Consider the following 15,475-nt stretch of genomic DNA (forward strand, 5'->3'; position numbering starts at 1 on the left):
TTATATCTCTGTCTACCCTGTAGCAGTGCTATGTCTCTCTGTATCTCTCTGTCTACCTGTAGCAGTGCTGTCTCTCTTTATCTCTCTGTCTACCTGTAGCAGTGCTATGTCTCTCTGCATCTCTCTGTCTACCTGTAGCAGTGCTATGTCTCTCTGCATCTCTCTGTCTACCTGTAGCAGTGCTATGTCTCTCTGTCGACCTGTAGCAGTGCTATGTCTCTCTGTCTACCTGTAGCAGTGCTATGTCTCTCTGTCGACCTGTAGCAGTGCTATGTCTCTCTGTCTACCTGTAGCAGTGCTATGTCTCTCTGTCTACCCTGTAGCAGTGCTATGTCTCTCTGTCGTCTACCTGTAGCAGTGCTATGTCTCTCTGTCTACCTGTAGCAGTGCTATGTCTCTCTGCATCTCTCTGTCTACCTGTAGCAGTGCTATGTCTCTCTGCATCTCTCTGTCTACCTGTAGCAGTGCTATGTCTCTCTGCATCTCTCTGTCTACCTGTAGCAGTGCTATGTCTCTCTGCATCTCTCTGTCTACCTGTAGCAGTGCTATGTCTCTCTGTCTACCTGTCTACCCTGTGCTATGTCTCTCTGCATCTCTCTGTCTACCTGTAGCAGTGCTATGTCTCTCTGCATCTCTCTGTCTACCTGTAGCAGTGCTATGTCTCTCTGTATCTCTCTGTCTACCTGTAGCAGTGCTATGTCTCTCTGTATCTCTGTCTACCTGTAGCAGTGCTATGTCTCTCTGTATCTCTCTGTCTACCTGTAGCAGTGCTATGTCTCTCTGCATCTCTCTGTCTACCTGTAGCAGTGCTATGTCTCTGTCTACCTGTAGCAGTGCTATGTCTCTCTGTCTCTCCCTGTCTACCTGTAGCAGTGCTATGTCTCTCTGTCTACCTGTAGCAGTGCTATGTCTCTCTGTATCTCTCTGTCTACCTGTAGCAGTGCTATGTCTCTCTGCATCTCTCTGTCAACCTGTAGCAGTGCTGTCTCTCTTTATCTCTCTGTCTACCTGTAGCAGTGCTGTCTCTCTTTATCTCTCTGTCTACCTGTAGCAGTGCTATGTCTCTCTGCATCTCTCTGTCTACCTGTAGCAGTGCTATGTCTCTCTTTATCTCTCTGTCTACCTGTAGCAGTGCTATGTCTCAGTGCTATCTCTCTGTCTGTCTACCTGTAGCAGTGCTATGTCTCTCTGTATCTCGCTGTCTACCTGTATCAGTGCTATGTCTCTAAGCATCTCTCTGTCCAGCTGTAGCAGTGCTGTCTCTCTTTATCTCTCTGTCTACCTGTAGCAGTGCTATGTCTCTCTGTCTACCTGTAGCAGTGCTATGTCTCTCTGTACCTGTAGCAGTGCTATGTCTCTCTGTATCTCTCTACCTGTAGCAGTGCTATGTCTCTCTGTCTACCTGTAGCAGTGCTATGTCTCTCTGTCTACCTGTAGCAGTGCTATGTCTCTCTGTCTACCTGTAGCAGTGCTATGTCTCTCTGTCGACCTGTAGCAGTGCTATGTCTCTCTGTATCTCTCTGTCTACCTGTAGCAGTGCTATGTCTCTCTGTATCTCTCTGTCTACCTGTAGCAGTGCTATGTCTCTCTGTATCTCTGTTTACCCTGTAGCAGTGTTATGTCTCTCTGTATCTCTCTGTCTACCTGTAACAGTGCTATGTCTCTCTGTCTACCTTGTAGCAGTGCTATGTCTCTCTGTATCTCTCTGTCTACCTGTAGCAGTGCTATGTCTCTCTGTCTACCCTGTAGCAGTGCTATGTCTCTAAGCATATCTCTGTCCAGCTGTAGCAGTGCTGTCTCTCTTTATCTCTCTGTCTACCTGTAGCAGTGCTATGTCTCTCTTTATCTCTCTGTCTACCTGTAGCAGTGCTATGTCTCTCTTTATCTCTCTGTCTACCTGTAGCAGTGCTGTCTCTCTTTATCTCTCTGTCTACCTGTAGCAGTGCTATGTCTCTCTGTATCTCTCTGTCTACCTGTAGCAGTGCTATGTCTCTCTGTCTACCCTGTAACAGTGCTATGTCTCTAAGCATATCTCTGTCCAGCTGTAGCAGTGCTGTCTCTCTGTATCTCTCTGTCTACCTGTAGCAGTGCTGTCTCTCTTTATCTCTCTGTCTACCTGTAGCAGTGCTGTCTCTCTGTTTATCTCTGTAGTGCAGTCTCTGTCTACCTGTAGCAGTGCTATATCTCTCTGTCTACCTGTAGCAGTGCTATGTCTCTCTTTATCTCTCTGTCTACCTGTAGCAGTGCTATGTCTCTCTGTAGCAGTTATCTCTCTGTCTACCTGTAGCAGTGCTATGTCTGTAGCAGTGCTATGTCTCTCTGTATCTCTCTGTCTACCTGTAGCAGTGCTGTCTCTCTGTATATCTCTGTCCAGCTGTAGCAGTGCTGTCTCTCTTTATCTCTCTGTCTACCTGTAGCAGTGCTATCTCTCTTTATCTCTCTGTCTACCTGTAGCAGTGCTGTCTCTCTTTATCTCTCTGTCTACCCTGTAGCAGTGCTGTCTCTCTGTCTACCTGTAGCAGTGCTATGTCTCTCTGTATCTCTCTGTCTACTGTAGCAGTGCTATGTCTCTCTGTATATCTCTGTAGCAGCTGTAGCAGTGATGTAGCTCTCTTTATCTCTCTGTCTACCTGTAGCAGTGCTATGTCTCTCTGTATCTCTCTGTCTACCTGTAGCAGTGCTGTCTCTCTGTCTACCTGTAGCAGTGCTATGTCTCTCTGTATCTCCCTGTCTACCTGTAGCAGTGCTGTCTCTCTTTATCTCTCTGTCTACCTGTAGCAGTGCTGTCTCTCTTTATGTCTCTGTCTACCTGTAGCAGTGCTATGTCTCTCTGTATCTCTCTGTCTACCTGTAGCAGTGCTATGTCTCTCTGTCTACCTGTAGCAGTGCTATGTCTCTCTGTCTACCTGTAGCAGTGCTATGTCTCTGTCGACCTGTAGCAGTGCTATGTCTCTATCTCTCTGTCTACCTGTAGCAGTGCTATGTCTCTCTGTCTACCTGTAGCAGTGCTATGTCTCTCTGTATCTCTCTGTCTACCTGTAGCAGTGCTATGTCTCTCTGTCTACCTGTAGCAGTGCTGTCTCTCTTTATGTCTCTGTCTACCTGTAGCAGTGCTGTCTCTCTTTATCTCTCTGTCTACCTGTAGCAGTGCTATGTCTCTCTGTCTACCTGTAGCAGTGCTATGTCTCTCTGTCGACCTGTAGCAGTGCTATGTCTCTCTGTCGACCTGTAGCAGTGCTATGTCTCTCTGTCGACCTGTAGCAGTGCTATGTCTCTCTGCATCTCTGTCGACCTGTAGCAGTGCTATGTCTCTCTGCATCTCTCTGTCTACCTGTAGCAGTGCTATGTCTCTCTGAATCTCTCTGTCTACCCTGTAGCAGTGCTATGTCTCTCTGCATCTCTCTGTCTACCTGTAGCAGTGCTATGTCTCTCTGTCTACCTGTAGCAGTGCTATGTCTCTCTGCATCTCTCTGTCTACCTGTAGCAGTGCTATGTCTCTCTGCATCTCTCTGTCTACCTGTAGCAGTGCTATGTCTCTCTGCATCTCTCTGTCTACCTGTAGCAGTGCAGTGCTATGTGCTATGTCTCTCTGACCTAGCAGTGCTATGTCTCTCTGTCAACCTGTAGCAGTGCTATGTCTCTCTGTAGCAGTCTATGTCTCTGTCAACCTGTAGCAGTGCAGTGCTATGTCTCTCTGTCTACCTGTAGCAGTGCTATGTCTCTCTGTCTACCTGTAGCAGTGCTATGTCTCTCTGTCTACCTGTAGCAGTGCTATGTCTCTCTGTATCTCTCTGTCAACCTGTAGCAGTGCTATGTCTCTCTGCATCTCTCTGTCTACCTGTAGCAGTGCTATGTCTCTCTGTCTACCTGTAGCAGTGCTATGTCTCTCTCTCTCTGTCGACCTGTAGCAGTGCTATGTCTCTCTGCATCTCTCTGTCTACCTGTAGCAGTGCTATGTCTCTCTTTATCTCTCTGTCTACCTGTAGCAGTGCTATATCTCTCTGTCTACCTGTAGCAGTGCTATGTCTCTCTGCTGTAGCATCTCTCTGTCTACCTGTAGCAGTGCTATGTCTCTCTGCATCTCTCTGTCAACCTGTAGCAGTGCTATGTCTCTCTGTCTGTCTACCTGTAGCAGTGCTATGTCTCTCTGTCTACCTGTAGCAGTGCTGTCTCTCTTTATCTCTCTGTCTACCTGTAGCAGTGCTATGTCTCTCTGTCTACCTGTAGCAGTGCTATGTCTCTCTGTCGACCTGTAGCAGTGCTATGTCTCTCTGTCTACCTGTAGCAGTGCTATGTCTCTCTGCATCTCTCTGTCTACCTGTAGCAGTGCTATGTCTCTCTATGTCTCTGTCTACCTGTAGCAGTGCTATGTCTCTCTGCATCTCTCTGTCTACCTGTAGCAGTGCTATGTCTCTCTGTATCTCTCTGTCTACCTGTAGCAGTGCTATGTCTCTCTGTCTACCTGTAGCAGTGCTATGTCTCTCTGCATCTCTCTGTCAACCTGTAGCAGTGCTATGTCTCTCTGCATCTCTCTGTCTACCTGTAGCAGTGCTATGTCTCTCTGTCTACCTGTAGCAGTGCTATGTCTCTCTGCATCTCTCTGTCAACCTGTAGCAGTGCTATGTCTCTCTGCATCTCTCTGTCAACCTGTAGCAGTGCTATGTCTCTCTGCATCTCTCTGTCTACCTGTAGCAGTGCTATGTCTCTCTGTCTACCTGTAGCAGTGCTATGTCTCTCTGCATCTCTCTGTCTACCTGTAGCAGTGCTATGTCTCTCTGCATCTCTCTGTCAACCTGTAGCAGTGCTATGTCTCTCTGCATCTCTCTGTCTACCTGTAGCAGTGCTATGTCTCTCTGTCTACCTGTAGCAGTGCTATGTCTCTCTGTCGACCTGTAGCAGTGCTATGTCTCTCTGTCGACCTGTAGCAGTGCTATGTCTCTCTGTCGACCTGTAGCAGTGCTGTCTCTCTGTATATCTCTGTCCAGCTGTAGCAGTGCTGTCTCTCTTTATCTCTCTGTCTACCTGTAGCAGTGCTATCTGTCTTTATCTCTGTCTACCTGTAGCAGTGCTATGTCTCTCTGTCTACCTGTAGCAGTGCTATGTCTCTCTGTATACATGTAGCAGTGCTGTCTCTCTGTATCTCTCTGTCTACCTGTAGCAGTGCTATGTCTCTCTGCATCTCTCTGTCTACCTGTAGCAGTGCTATGTCTCTCTGCATCTCTCTGTCTACCTGTAGCAGTGCTATGTCTCTCTGCATCTCTCTGTCTACCTGTAGCAGTGCTATGTCTCTCTGCATCTCTCTGTCTACCTGTAGCAGTGCTATGTCTCTCTGTCTACCTGTAGCAGTGCTATGTCTCTCTGCATCTCTCTGTCTACCTGTAGCAGTGCTATGTCTCTCTGCATCTCTCTGTCTACCTGTAGCAGTGCTATGTCTCTCTGTCTACCTGTAGCAGTGCTATGTCTCTGTATCTCTCTGTCTACCTGTAGCAGTGCTATGTCTCTCTGCATCTGCTCTGTCAACCTGTAGCAGTGCTATGTCTCTCTGCATCAGTCTCTGTCTACCTGTAGCAGTGCTATCTCTCTCTGTCTACCTGTAGCAGTGCTATGTCTCTCTGTCTATAGCAGTGCTGTCTCTCTGTCTACCTGTAGCAGTGCTATGTCTCTCTCATCTCTGTCTACCTGTAGCTGTCAACCTGTCTACCTGTAGCAGTGCTATGTCTCTCTGTATCTCTCTGTCTACCTGTAGCAGTGCTATGTCTCTCTGTCTACCTGTAGCAGTGCTATGTCTCTCTGTCTACCTGTAGCAGTGCTATGTCTCTCTGTCTACCTGTAGCAGTGCTATGTCTCTCTGTCTACCTGTAGCAGTGCTATGTCTCTCTGTCTACCTGTAGCAGTGCTATGTCTCTCTGCATCTCTCTGTCTACCTGTAGCAGTGCTATGTCTCTCTGCATCTCTGTCTACCTGTAGCAGTGCTATGTCTCTCTGCATCTCTCTGTCTACCTGTAGCAGTGCTATGTCTCTCTGCATCTCTCTGTCTACCTGTAGCAGTGCTATGTCTCTCTGTCTACCTGTAGCAGTGCTATGTCTCTCTGCATCTCTCTGTCTACCTGTAGCAGTGCTATGTCTCTCTGTATCTCTCTGTCTACCTGTAGCAGTGCTATGTCTCTCTCTGTCATCAGTGCTCTGTCTACCTGTAGCAGTGCTATGTCTCTCTGTCTACCTGTAGCAGTGCTATCTCTCTCTCTGCATCTCTCTGTCTACCTGTAGCAGTGCTATGTCTCTCTGTATCATGTAGCAGTGCTATGTCTCTGTCTACCTGTAGCAGTGCTATGTCTCTCTGTATCTCCCTGTCTACCTGTAGCAGTGCTGTCTCTCTTTATCTCTCTGTCTACCTGTAGCAGTGCTATGTCTCTCTGTCTACCTGTAGCAGTGCTATGTCTCTCTGTCTACCTGTAGCAGTGCTATGTCTCTCTGTCTACCTGTAGCAGTGCTGTCTCTCTTTATCTCTCTGTCTACCTGTAGCAGTGCTATGTCTCTCTGTCGACCTGTAGCAGTGCTATGTCTCTCTGTCGACCTGTAGCAGTGCTGTCTCTCTTTATCTCTCTGTCGACCTGTAGCAGTGCTGTCTCTCTTTATCTCTCTGTCTACCTGTAGCAGTGCTATCTGTCTCTCTTTGTCTCTCTGTCTACCTGTAGCAGTGCTGTCTCTCTTTATCTCTCTGTCTACCTGTAGCAGTGCTATGTCTCTCTGTCTACCTGTAGCAGTGCTATGTCTCTCTCTCTGCAGTCTCTCTGTCGACCTGTAGCAGTGCTATGTCTCTCTGCATCTCTCTGTCTACCTGTAACAGTGCTATGTCTCGCTGTCTACCTGTAGCAGTGCTATGTCTCGCTGTATCTCTCTGTCTACCTGTAGCAGTGCTATGTCTCGCTGTCTACCTGTAGCAGTGCTATGTCTCTCTGCATCCCTCTGTCTACCTGTAGCAGTGCTATATCTCTCTGTCTACCTGTAGCAGTGCTATGTCTCTCTGTCTACCTGTAGCAGTGCTATGTCTCTCTGTCTACCTGTAGCAGTGCTATGTCTCTCTGCATCTCTCTGTCTACCTGTAGCAGTGCTATGTCTCTCTGCATCTCTCTGTCCACCTGTAGCAGTGCTATGTCTCTCTTTATCTCTCTGTCTACCTGTAGCAGTGCTATGTCTCTCTGTCTACCTGTAGCAGTGCTATGTCTCTCTGTCTCTCTGTCTACCTGTAGCAGTGCTATGTCTCTCTGCATCTCTCTGTCTACCTGTAGCAGTGCTATGTCTCTCTGCATCTCTCTGTCTACCTGTAGCAGTGCTATGTCTCTCTGTATCTCTCTGTCTACCTGTAGCAGTGCTATGTCTCTCTGTCTACCTGTAGCAGTGCTATGTCTCTCTGTCTACCTGTAGCAGTGCTATGTCTCTCTGTCGACCTGTAGCAGTGCTATGTCTCTCTGTCTACCTGTAGCAGTGCTATGTCTCTCTGTCTACCTGTAGCAGTGCTATGTCTCTCTGTCTACCTGTAGCAGTGCTATGTCTCTCTGTCTACCTGTAGCAGTGCTATGTCTCTCTGTCTATGTAGCAGTGCTATGTCTCTCTGTCTACCTGTAGCAGTGCTATGTCTCTCTGTCTACCTGTAGCAGTGCTATGTCTCTCTGTCTACCTGTAGCAGTGCTATGTCTCTCTGTATCTCTCTGTCTACCCTGTAGCAGTGCTATGTCTCTCTGCATCTCTCTGTCTACCCTGTAGCAGTGCTATGTCTCTCTGCATCTCTCTGTCTACCCTGTAGCAGTGCTATGTCTCTCTGTCTACCTGTAGCAGTGCTATGTCTCTCTGTATCTCTCTGTCTACCCTGTAGCAGTGCTATGTCTCTCTGCATCTCTCTGTCTACCTGTAGCAGTGCTATGTCTCTCTGTATCTCTCTGTCTACCTGTAGCAGTGCTATGTCTCTCTGTCTACCCTGTAGCAGTGCTGTCTCTCTTTATCTCTCTGTCTACCTGTAGCAGTGCTATCTGTCTCTGTTTCTCCTGCCTACCTGTACCAGTGCTATCTGTCTCTGTGTCTCCTGCCTACCTGTAGCAGTGCTATGTCTCTCTGTCTACCTGTAGCAGTGCTATGTCTCTCTGCATCTCTCTGTCTACCCTGTAGCAGTGCTATGTCTCTCTGTCTACCTGTAGCAGTGCTATGTCTCTCTGCATCTCTCTGTCTACCCTGTAGCAGTGCTATGTCTCTCTGCATCCCTCTGTCTACCTGTATCAGTGCTGTCTCTCTTTATCTCTCTGTCTACCTGTAGCAGTGCTATCTGTCTCTGTTTCTCCTGCCTACCTGTAGCAGTGCTATCTGTCTCTGTGTCTCCTGCCTACCTGTAGCAGTGCTATCTGTCTCTGTGTCTCCTGCCTACCTGTAGCAGTGCTATCTGTCTCTGTGCGTCCTGCAGTTCCTGCTCTGCGGTGGTGAGAGAGCGATCCAGACGGCCTTTCTCTGCAGACAGACGCATGCTGCCCTCCTCCGTCTTTAGCTTCTGACGCTCCACCTGGAGAAACAGTCATACATAGTCAGAATCACCTCAATATCATTCAACAGTAGATATTGGGGTCAAAACAGCAGCCATCCCCAATGGCTGCCGTTTTACGGGCTCCTAACCACCTGTGCTATTTAGTTAGTTTTTTCGCATTGTTTGTCACTTATTTTGCACATAATGTTGCTGCTACCATCTCTTATGACCGAAAATAGCCTCTGGACATAAGAAGAGATTAGTCACCTCAAACTAGACGCAGTCCGACGCAAAGGATATACTGCTTCCCCGAGACCAGGCCCAAATCCATGTAATTTACATGAAGAATAGACGGAGATACTGGGGGCAGAGGTCGTGGTGCCTTGTGAGAATTTGTTGGCGAGTGCGTGTTTACCCACTACCATCCGTCCTATTGGCCAACGTGAAATCACTGGAAAAAAACTGGATGACCTACGTTCAAGACTATCCTAGCAACCGGAAATTAAAAACTGTATTTTATGTTTCACCGAGTCGTGGCTGAACGACGACACGGATAATATAGAGCTGGCTGGGTTTTCCATGCATCGGCAGGACAGAGCATATATACGTCTGGTAAGACAAGGGGTGGGGGTGTGTATCTATTTGTCAATAACAGCTGGTGCACGAAGTCTCAAGGTATTGCTCACCTGAGGTAGAGTACCCATGATAAACTGTAGACCACACTAACTACCGAGAGAGTTCTCATCCATATTATTCGTAGCGGTATAGTTACCATCACAAACCAATGCTGGCACTAGGACCGCACTCATCAAGAAAATTCTCATCCAGAAGCGGCGCTTTACGCCTCACACAGAGGCGCATACAAAGCTCTCCCTCGCCCTCCATTTGGCAAATCTGTCCATAATTATATTCTCCTGATTCCTGCTTACAAGCAAAAATTAAAGCAGGAAGTACCAGTGACTCGCTCAATACGGAAGTGGTGAGATGATGCGGATGCTACAGGACTGTTTTGCTAGCACAGACTGGAATATGTTCCAGGATTCATCCAATGGCATTAAGGACTACAAAGGGAAACCCAGCCGTGAGCTGTCCAGTGACGTGAGTCTACCAGACGAGCTAAATTCCTTTTATGCTTGCTTCGAGGCAAGCAACACTGAAGCATGCATGAGAGCACCAGCTGTACTCAGAGCATGCACGGACAAACTGGCAAGTGTCTTCACTGACATTTTCAACCTCTCCCTGCACGAGTCTCTAATACCTACGTGTCAAGCAGACCACCATAGTTCATGTGCCAAAGAAAGTGAAGGTAAAATGACTACCGCCCCGTAGCACTCAAGTTGGTAGCCACGAAGTGCTTTGAAAGGCTGGTCATGGCTCACGACAGCAGGTAGCCTAGTGGTTAGAGTGTTGGGCCAGTAACCGAAAGATAAAATCCCCGAGCTGACAAGGTAAAAAAATATGTCATTCTGCCCCTGAACAAGGCAGTTAACCCACTGTTCCTAGGCTGTCATTGTAAATAAGAATTTATTCTTAACGGACTTGCCTAGTTAAATAAAGGTTTGATTAAAAAAATGAAATAAAAACATCAACACCATCATCCTGGAAACCCTTGAACCACTCCAATACGCCTACCGCCTAAACAGATCCACAGATGACGCAATCTCAACTGCACTCCACACTGCCCTTTCCCACCTGGACAAAAGGAACACCTATGTGAGAATGCTGTTCATTGACTACAGCTCAGCCTTCAACACCATAGTGCCCACAAAGCTCATCACTGAGCTAAGGACTCTGGGACTAAACACCTCCATCTGCAACTGGATCCTGGACTTCCTGATGGTGGTAAGGGTACGCACAAACACATCTGCCTCGCTGATCCTGGACTTCCTGATGGTGGTAAGGGTAGGCACAAACACATCTGCCTCGCTGATCCTGGACTTCCTGATGGTGGTAAGGGTAGGCACAAACACATCTGCTACGCTGATCCTGGACTTCCTGATGATGGTAAGGGTAGGCACAAACACATCTGCTACGCTGATCCTGGACTTCCTGATGGTGGTAAGGGTAGGCACAAACACATCTGCTACGCTGATCCTGGACTTCCTGATGGTGGTAAGGGTAGGCACAAACACATCTGCTACGCTGATCCTGGACTTCCTGATGGTGGTAAGGGTAGGCACAAACACATCTGCTACGCTGATCCTGGACTTCCTGATGGTGGTAAGGGTAGGCACAAACACATCTGCTACGCTGATCCTGGACTTCCTGATGGTGGTAAGGGTAGGCACAAACACATCTGCTACGCTGATCCTCAACAATGGGACCTCCTAAGGGATGCATGCTTAGTCCCCTCCTGTACTCCCTGTTCACCCACAACTGCGTGGCCAAGCACGACTCCAACATCATCACTACGTTTGCTGACGAAACAACAGTGGTAGGGTTGATCAACGACAACGATGAGACAGCCTATAGGGAGGAGGTCAGAAACCTGGCAGTGTGGTGCAGGACAACAACCTCTCCCTCAATGTGAGCAAGGCAAAGTAGCTGATTGTGGACAACAACATCAATTGGGCTGTAGTGGAACGGGCCAAGAGTTTAAAGTTCCTTGGTGTCTACATCATCAACAAACTATCATGGTCCAGACACACCAAGACAGTCGTGAAGAGGGCACAACACCAGCGTTTCCCCCTCAGCATCCTGACCGGTTGCATCACTGCCTGGTATGGCAACTGCTCGGCATCAGACCGTAAGGCGTTACAGAGAGTAATGTGAATGGCCCAGTACATCACTTGGGCCAAGCTTCCTGCCATCCAGGCCCTATATACTAGGCGGTGTCAGAGGAAGGCCCAAAAAATTGTCAAAGACTCCAGTCGCCCAAATTGTATTTTTTACTTTAGTTTATCTAGTAAATATTTTCTTAACTCTATTTCTTGAACTGCATTGTTGTTACGGCCTTGTAAGTAAACATTTCACGGTAAGATCTACACCTGTTCTATTCGGCGCTTGTGAAAAATAAAATTTGATTTGATTTCCATGTTTAATCCAATTAATTGAGGAAGTTAATTGAAAACCGGCCATTATTTTCAGATGATTTTTTCATTCATGAATTGCATTTAAATTCACTTCCTGAAATGAACTGATTGAAAATCAATACTCCCAACTTTTTTCGACAGTCATCATATTCATCTTAGGGGCTTGTAAAGTAAGCATTTCACTGTAAGGTCTACTACACCTGTTGTATTTGGAGCATGTGACTAATACAATTTGATTTGATATTGATTTGATATTTCTAATGTTCTGTGTGTGGTTCATATTTCTCTCACTCCTGTCTCACCTTGTCCAGTGTATTTCTCAGTGCGTTTTTGTCCTTCTCCAGGCGGATGGCCTGTCTCTCTGCATCCTTCTTCTCTGTCTCCAGCACGGCCACAGCCCTCTGCAGCCCGCGCAGCCTCTCCTCTGCAGACACCCTCTCTGTCTGGGCAGACTGGGCACTGCGCTGGGCTTCTGTCAGACTGGCAGACCGCTGACGCAGGGCCTAAAGGAGAGACAGGGTGAGGGAACAGCTATTCAGATGAGATACAGGCCTATGTCTCCCGCTCTTTTTCGTTACATGTTTTTTCATGTCAATTCTTCACATGCCCCCGCTATGTCCTTACCACTCTCCTCCTGTGTGTGTGTATAAGGTTAGTGTTGAGGAAATGATTATGTATGAGTAAAAGTCTCTCTCTTTCATTCTCGTTCTTTCTCTCCCTCCCTCTCACCTCCTGTGTGTGAGCCAGCTCTGCCTCCAGCTCTCCTCGTCTCAGGTCGCTCTGAGTCAGCTCAGTCTGTAGGCTCTGGACGCGCTCAGTGAGGGCTGTCATGCCTCTCTTCCCGTCCGTCAGGGACGCCCGCGCTCCATCCACTCGCTCCTGAAAACAGCAACACTACATTCAGTTTCATGGGTTCAATCTAGACTACTCATTACAATTTGCTCTAATCCTATTTAAATTACAGGGATGAACCTTGACAAAAACAAACACTTGAATTTCAGCCCACTGTCCTATCAATGATTCCTCCTCCACCTACCTGTAGATGCCTGCGGTCCTGCTCGGCCAGCCCCAGGGTCTTCTGCAGTGCGACAAGGCGCCCCTGGGTGGCGCTGTGGGCAACAGTGGCCTCCTGGAGGCTCTGGGAAAAGCTCTGGTTCTTCTCTCTGAGACAGACCTCTCCCTCCTGGGCTTTAGACAAAGCCTGGCTCAGCCTGTCCACCTCTCTCTGGAGCGACGCCACACAGCTCTCCCCCTCCGCCACCTGGGACAGATGCACAACTGAGTGTGTGAGTGGTTTAAGTCAGTGTGTCTTAGTGTGTTTCTGGTTAAATCTCAGCATGACGTAAATGGGGGTGTACTTGTTCCTCTATAGTAGATTGATTGAGTTTTCATTCAGTGTGCTACCTGTTTGACTAGTGCATCATGGCGCTCCTGGGTGGCCTGGTTCTCGGCCTCCCTGTCCCCCAGGCTCAGTTTGAGTCTCTGCAGCTCCCCTTCCAGGCTGCGTCTCCCCAGCTCCACCCTGGTCCCCCGGGCCTCTGCAACCTCCAGGGCCTCCCGCAGACGCCTCCGCTCAGCCTCCAGACGCACCTCGCCCGCACGCTGCTTACTCAACTGGTCCTACAGGGAGGGAGGGGAGGGGAGAGTGAGGTGAGAGAAAGGGAGACAGAGGTAGAGAGTGAGAGAGTGACTGAAAGAGAAGGAGAGAGCTAAAAGAGATGAAACTGAAAGACTGGCAGTCACATCAAGGTCACATGTCAAAGCCAGCCAGCCAGCCAGTCCATACAGTTACAGTATGTCATGGTGACCCAGTCTGGCAGCAGAATGGCTGCTCTGTAGAGAGATATAGAACTAGACACGAGGGGAAAACAGAGACACTCCACAAACACACTCTCAGAGAGGCCAGGCCAGATAGACAGTTGATCCACAGATGGCCACATCCCTTCTTTCTTCTCTCAACTCCCCATAATGCTGAACCCCCCCACCCGAACTTCCTCCCCTCTCTTTCCAGCAACATAAATCATTTGAGTCTTTTCCCAGGAATACAGTCTATTAAATTACCTACTATTTGATTCTGTGGCTCCTAACTATAATCTCTATAATCATAAATACCTACCCTCCTTTCCCTTGGTTCGTCTTTTCCATTGCACTTTATCCCACTAACCCTCTCAATCTCTCCATTTCCTTCTCACTCAGCCAGTCCCTTTCTCTCTCCCTCTTTCCCCATTCTCCCTCTGTTGTCGGCTATGGGGAGTGTTTTCTAGGGTGGTGTGAGGGTTGGACTTAGAGGACTGCACATTCTGCTTTGCCCAGAAATATGACATGGAGTTTTGTTTAATGACTCAGTATTCTGTGGCATCTGTTGTTATGGCACTTTTCTGCTTCCACCTAGTGCTTCCTGCAGGGTCACCATATGGCAGTGTTGGCAGGTCAGTGGTCAGCACTGTGTTAGCAGACACTAGAATCCTTGTCAGGGAAGATATTGTACAGGAAGTATGTGTTTGTATGTCTACCTGTGTGTGTTTTTTCTCTGTCTCGACAGCCTGCAGGGCTCTCTCCAGCTCCTTGACTCTGTCAGTGAGGGTTCTCCTCTCCCTCTCTCCCCTCCTTGCCGTCTCCTCCTGCTGCTGGAGCATGGCCTGGGTGGAGCTCAGACGCCCGTCAACACCACGCTTACCTGGACGGAAACACAGACAGTCACAACACTGGAGCATTCACAGACAAGGTCTTTACGCTAACGTGTTCCTAACGTGTTCCTAACGTGTTCCTAGCGTGTTCCTAACGTGTGCTCTCCCCGGGTCTTTGTATGTCTGTCAATGACGTCACTGTGTAAATGATTCTCTTGGCCTTCTTATGGTTTGCGTGCAACTTGTGTGTGTGTCTCACCCTCCTGGCACTCCTGCAGTGTGTTGTGTAGCTGAGAGAGGCGGTTCTGGGCGGAGTCTCTCTCCCCTGTCACCTCCTCCAACTCTCTCTGTAGCGCCCCCATCTGGCAGCGAGCCTCGTCCTGAAAACCAACACCAGGAACACATATCAACAACATGCCTTCAGACAATCTGACAGACTTTTATCAGTGCTGCAGAAATGTTTACGGCACAATGTTGAGATAATTCATCTAAAAGTAAAGAGTGAAAAGGGACTTCAATCTGTTAGAATAGGAGAATGTGTATAAAATCTAAATATGTGTACTGCTCTGCCCATGTAGTGTGGCTGTAGTACCCGGTCTCTCTGAGCTTCTCGGAGCTCCTGGAGGAAGTCTCTGAGGCCGCAGCGCAGCGTCTCAGGGTCCAGCTCAGGCAGGGGCATGGGGAGGGGGGTGTCACCCTGCTCTGGGGAGATAGGCCTTGAGCAGCCCAACGTGTTGTCAGGGGTCGAACCTCCAAAATCTGGAAGAAAAGATTATATACAGTATAACTCCTCACAATTTATGTCCCACTTTCACACTGACATGTTTTGTGATATGTGAGCATTTTATCCTCACCTTTTGGGGGTGAAAGTGAGCAGCGTAGAGGCGAGAGGCTGCGGGGACGTGTAATGCTGCTGTAGGATGCTGCTGGGGGGCTCCCTCTGGGGCTCCTGCCCCTGCCCCCACTGGCACTTCTCCGGCCCCCTGCCCCAATACCCAGCGTACGGGTCAGTGCCGACTGCAAGCTGCCCAGGCGGAACTCTAGCTCCCTGCGTCCGGCCTCGGCCCGGGCCAGCTCTACCTCGGTGGCAGCCAGGCGGCCCTGGGCCTCGCTGAGCTGCAGGCTGGATTGAGTGAGGGAGTCCAGGGCTGTCTGGGCCCGCAGGGACAGGTTCCTGGCCTCATCCTGGAGCTTCTTCTCACAGCCCCGGGCATCCTGAAGCTGGGCCGTCAGCTCCCTCTCACATCCCCGCCAGCCTGACTCTGACTCTGTCAGACGCCTCTGGAAGATGGACAGCTGGAGGGAGG

At 48.8% G+C, this 15,475-nt stretch overlaps 1 protein-coding gene across 2 annotated transcripts in view; it reads right to left on the minus strand.

Annotated features, from left to right (window-relative positions):
• Nucleotides 1–15,475, minus strand: part of LOC115143223 (rootletin-like) — a 50,742-nt gene that overhangs the window by 8,681 nt on the left and 26,586 nt on the right. For both annotated transcript variants that reach the window (XM_065001847.1, XM_029683383.2), the window contains exons 27-35: nucleotides 15,023–15,464; nucleotides 14,761–14,927; nucleotides 14,428–14,548; nucleotides 14,055–14,218; nucleotides 12,946–13,161; nucleotides 12,578–12,802; nucleotides 12,271–12,420; nucleotides 11,844–12,044; nucleotides 8,417–8,548 (exon numbers count right to left, since the gene is read on the minus strand). In XM_065001847.1, the coding sequence (XP_064857919.1) occupies nucleotides 8,417–8,548; nucleotides 11,844–12,044; nucleotides 12,271–12,420; nucleotides 12,578–12,802; nucleotides 12,946–13,161; nucleotides 14,055–14,218; nucleotides 14,428–14,548; nucleotides 14,761–14,927; nucleotides 15,023–15,464 (1,818 nt within the window). The remainder of the gene's footprint in view (nucleotides 1–8,416; nucleotides 8,549–11,843; nucleotides 12,045–12,270; nucleotides 12,421–12,577; nucleotides 12,803–12,945; nucleotides 13,162–14,054; nucleotides 14,219–14,427; nucleotides 14,549–14,760; nucleotides 14,928–15,022; nucleotides 15,465–15,475) is intronic.

Source organism: Oncorhynchus nerka, linkage group LG15, assembly GCF_034236695.1.
Source record: "Oncorhynchus nerka isolate Pitt River linkage group LG15, Oner_Uvic_2.0, whole genome shotgun sequence".
Classification (NCBI taxonomy): domain Eukaryota; kingdom Metazoa; phylum Chordata; class Actinopteri; order Salmoniformes; family Salmonidae; genus Oncorhynchus; species Oncorhynchus nerka.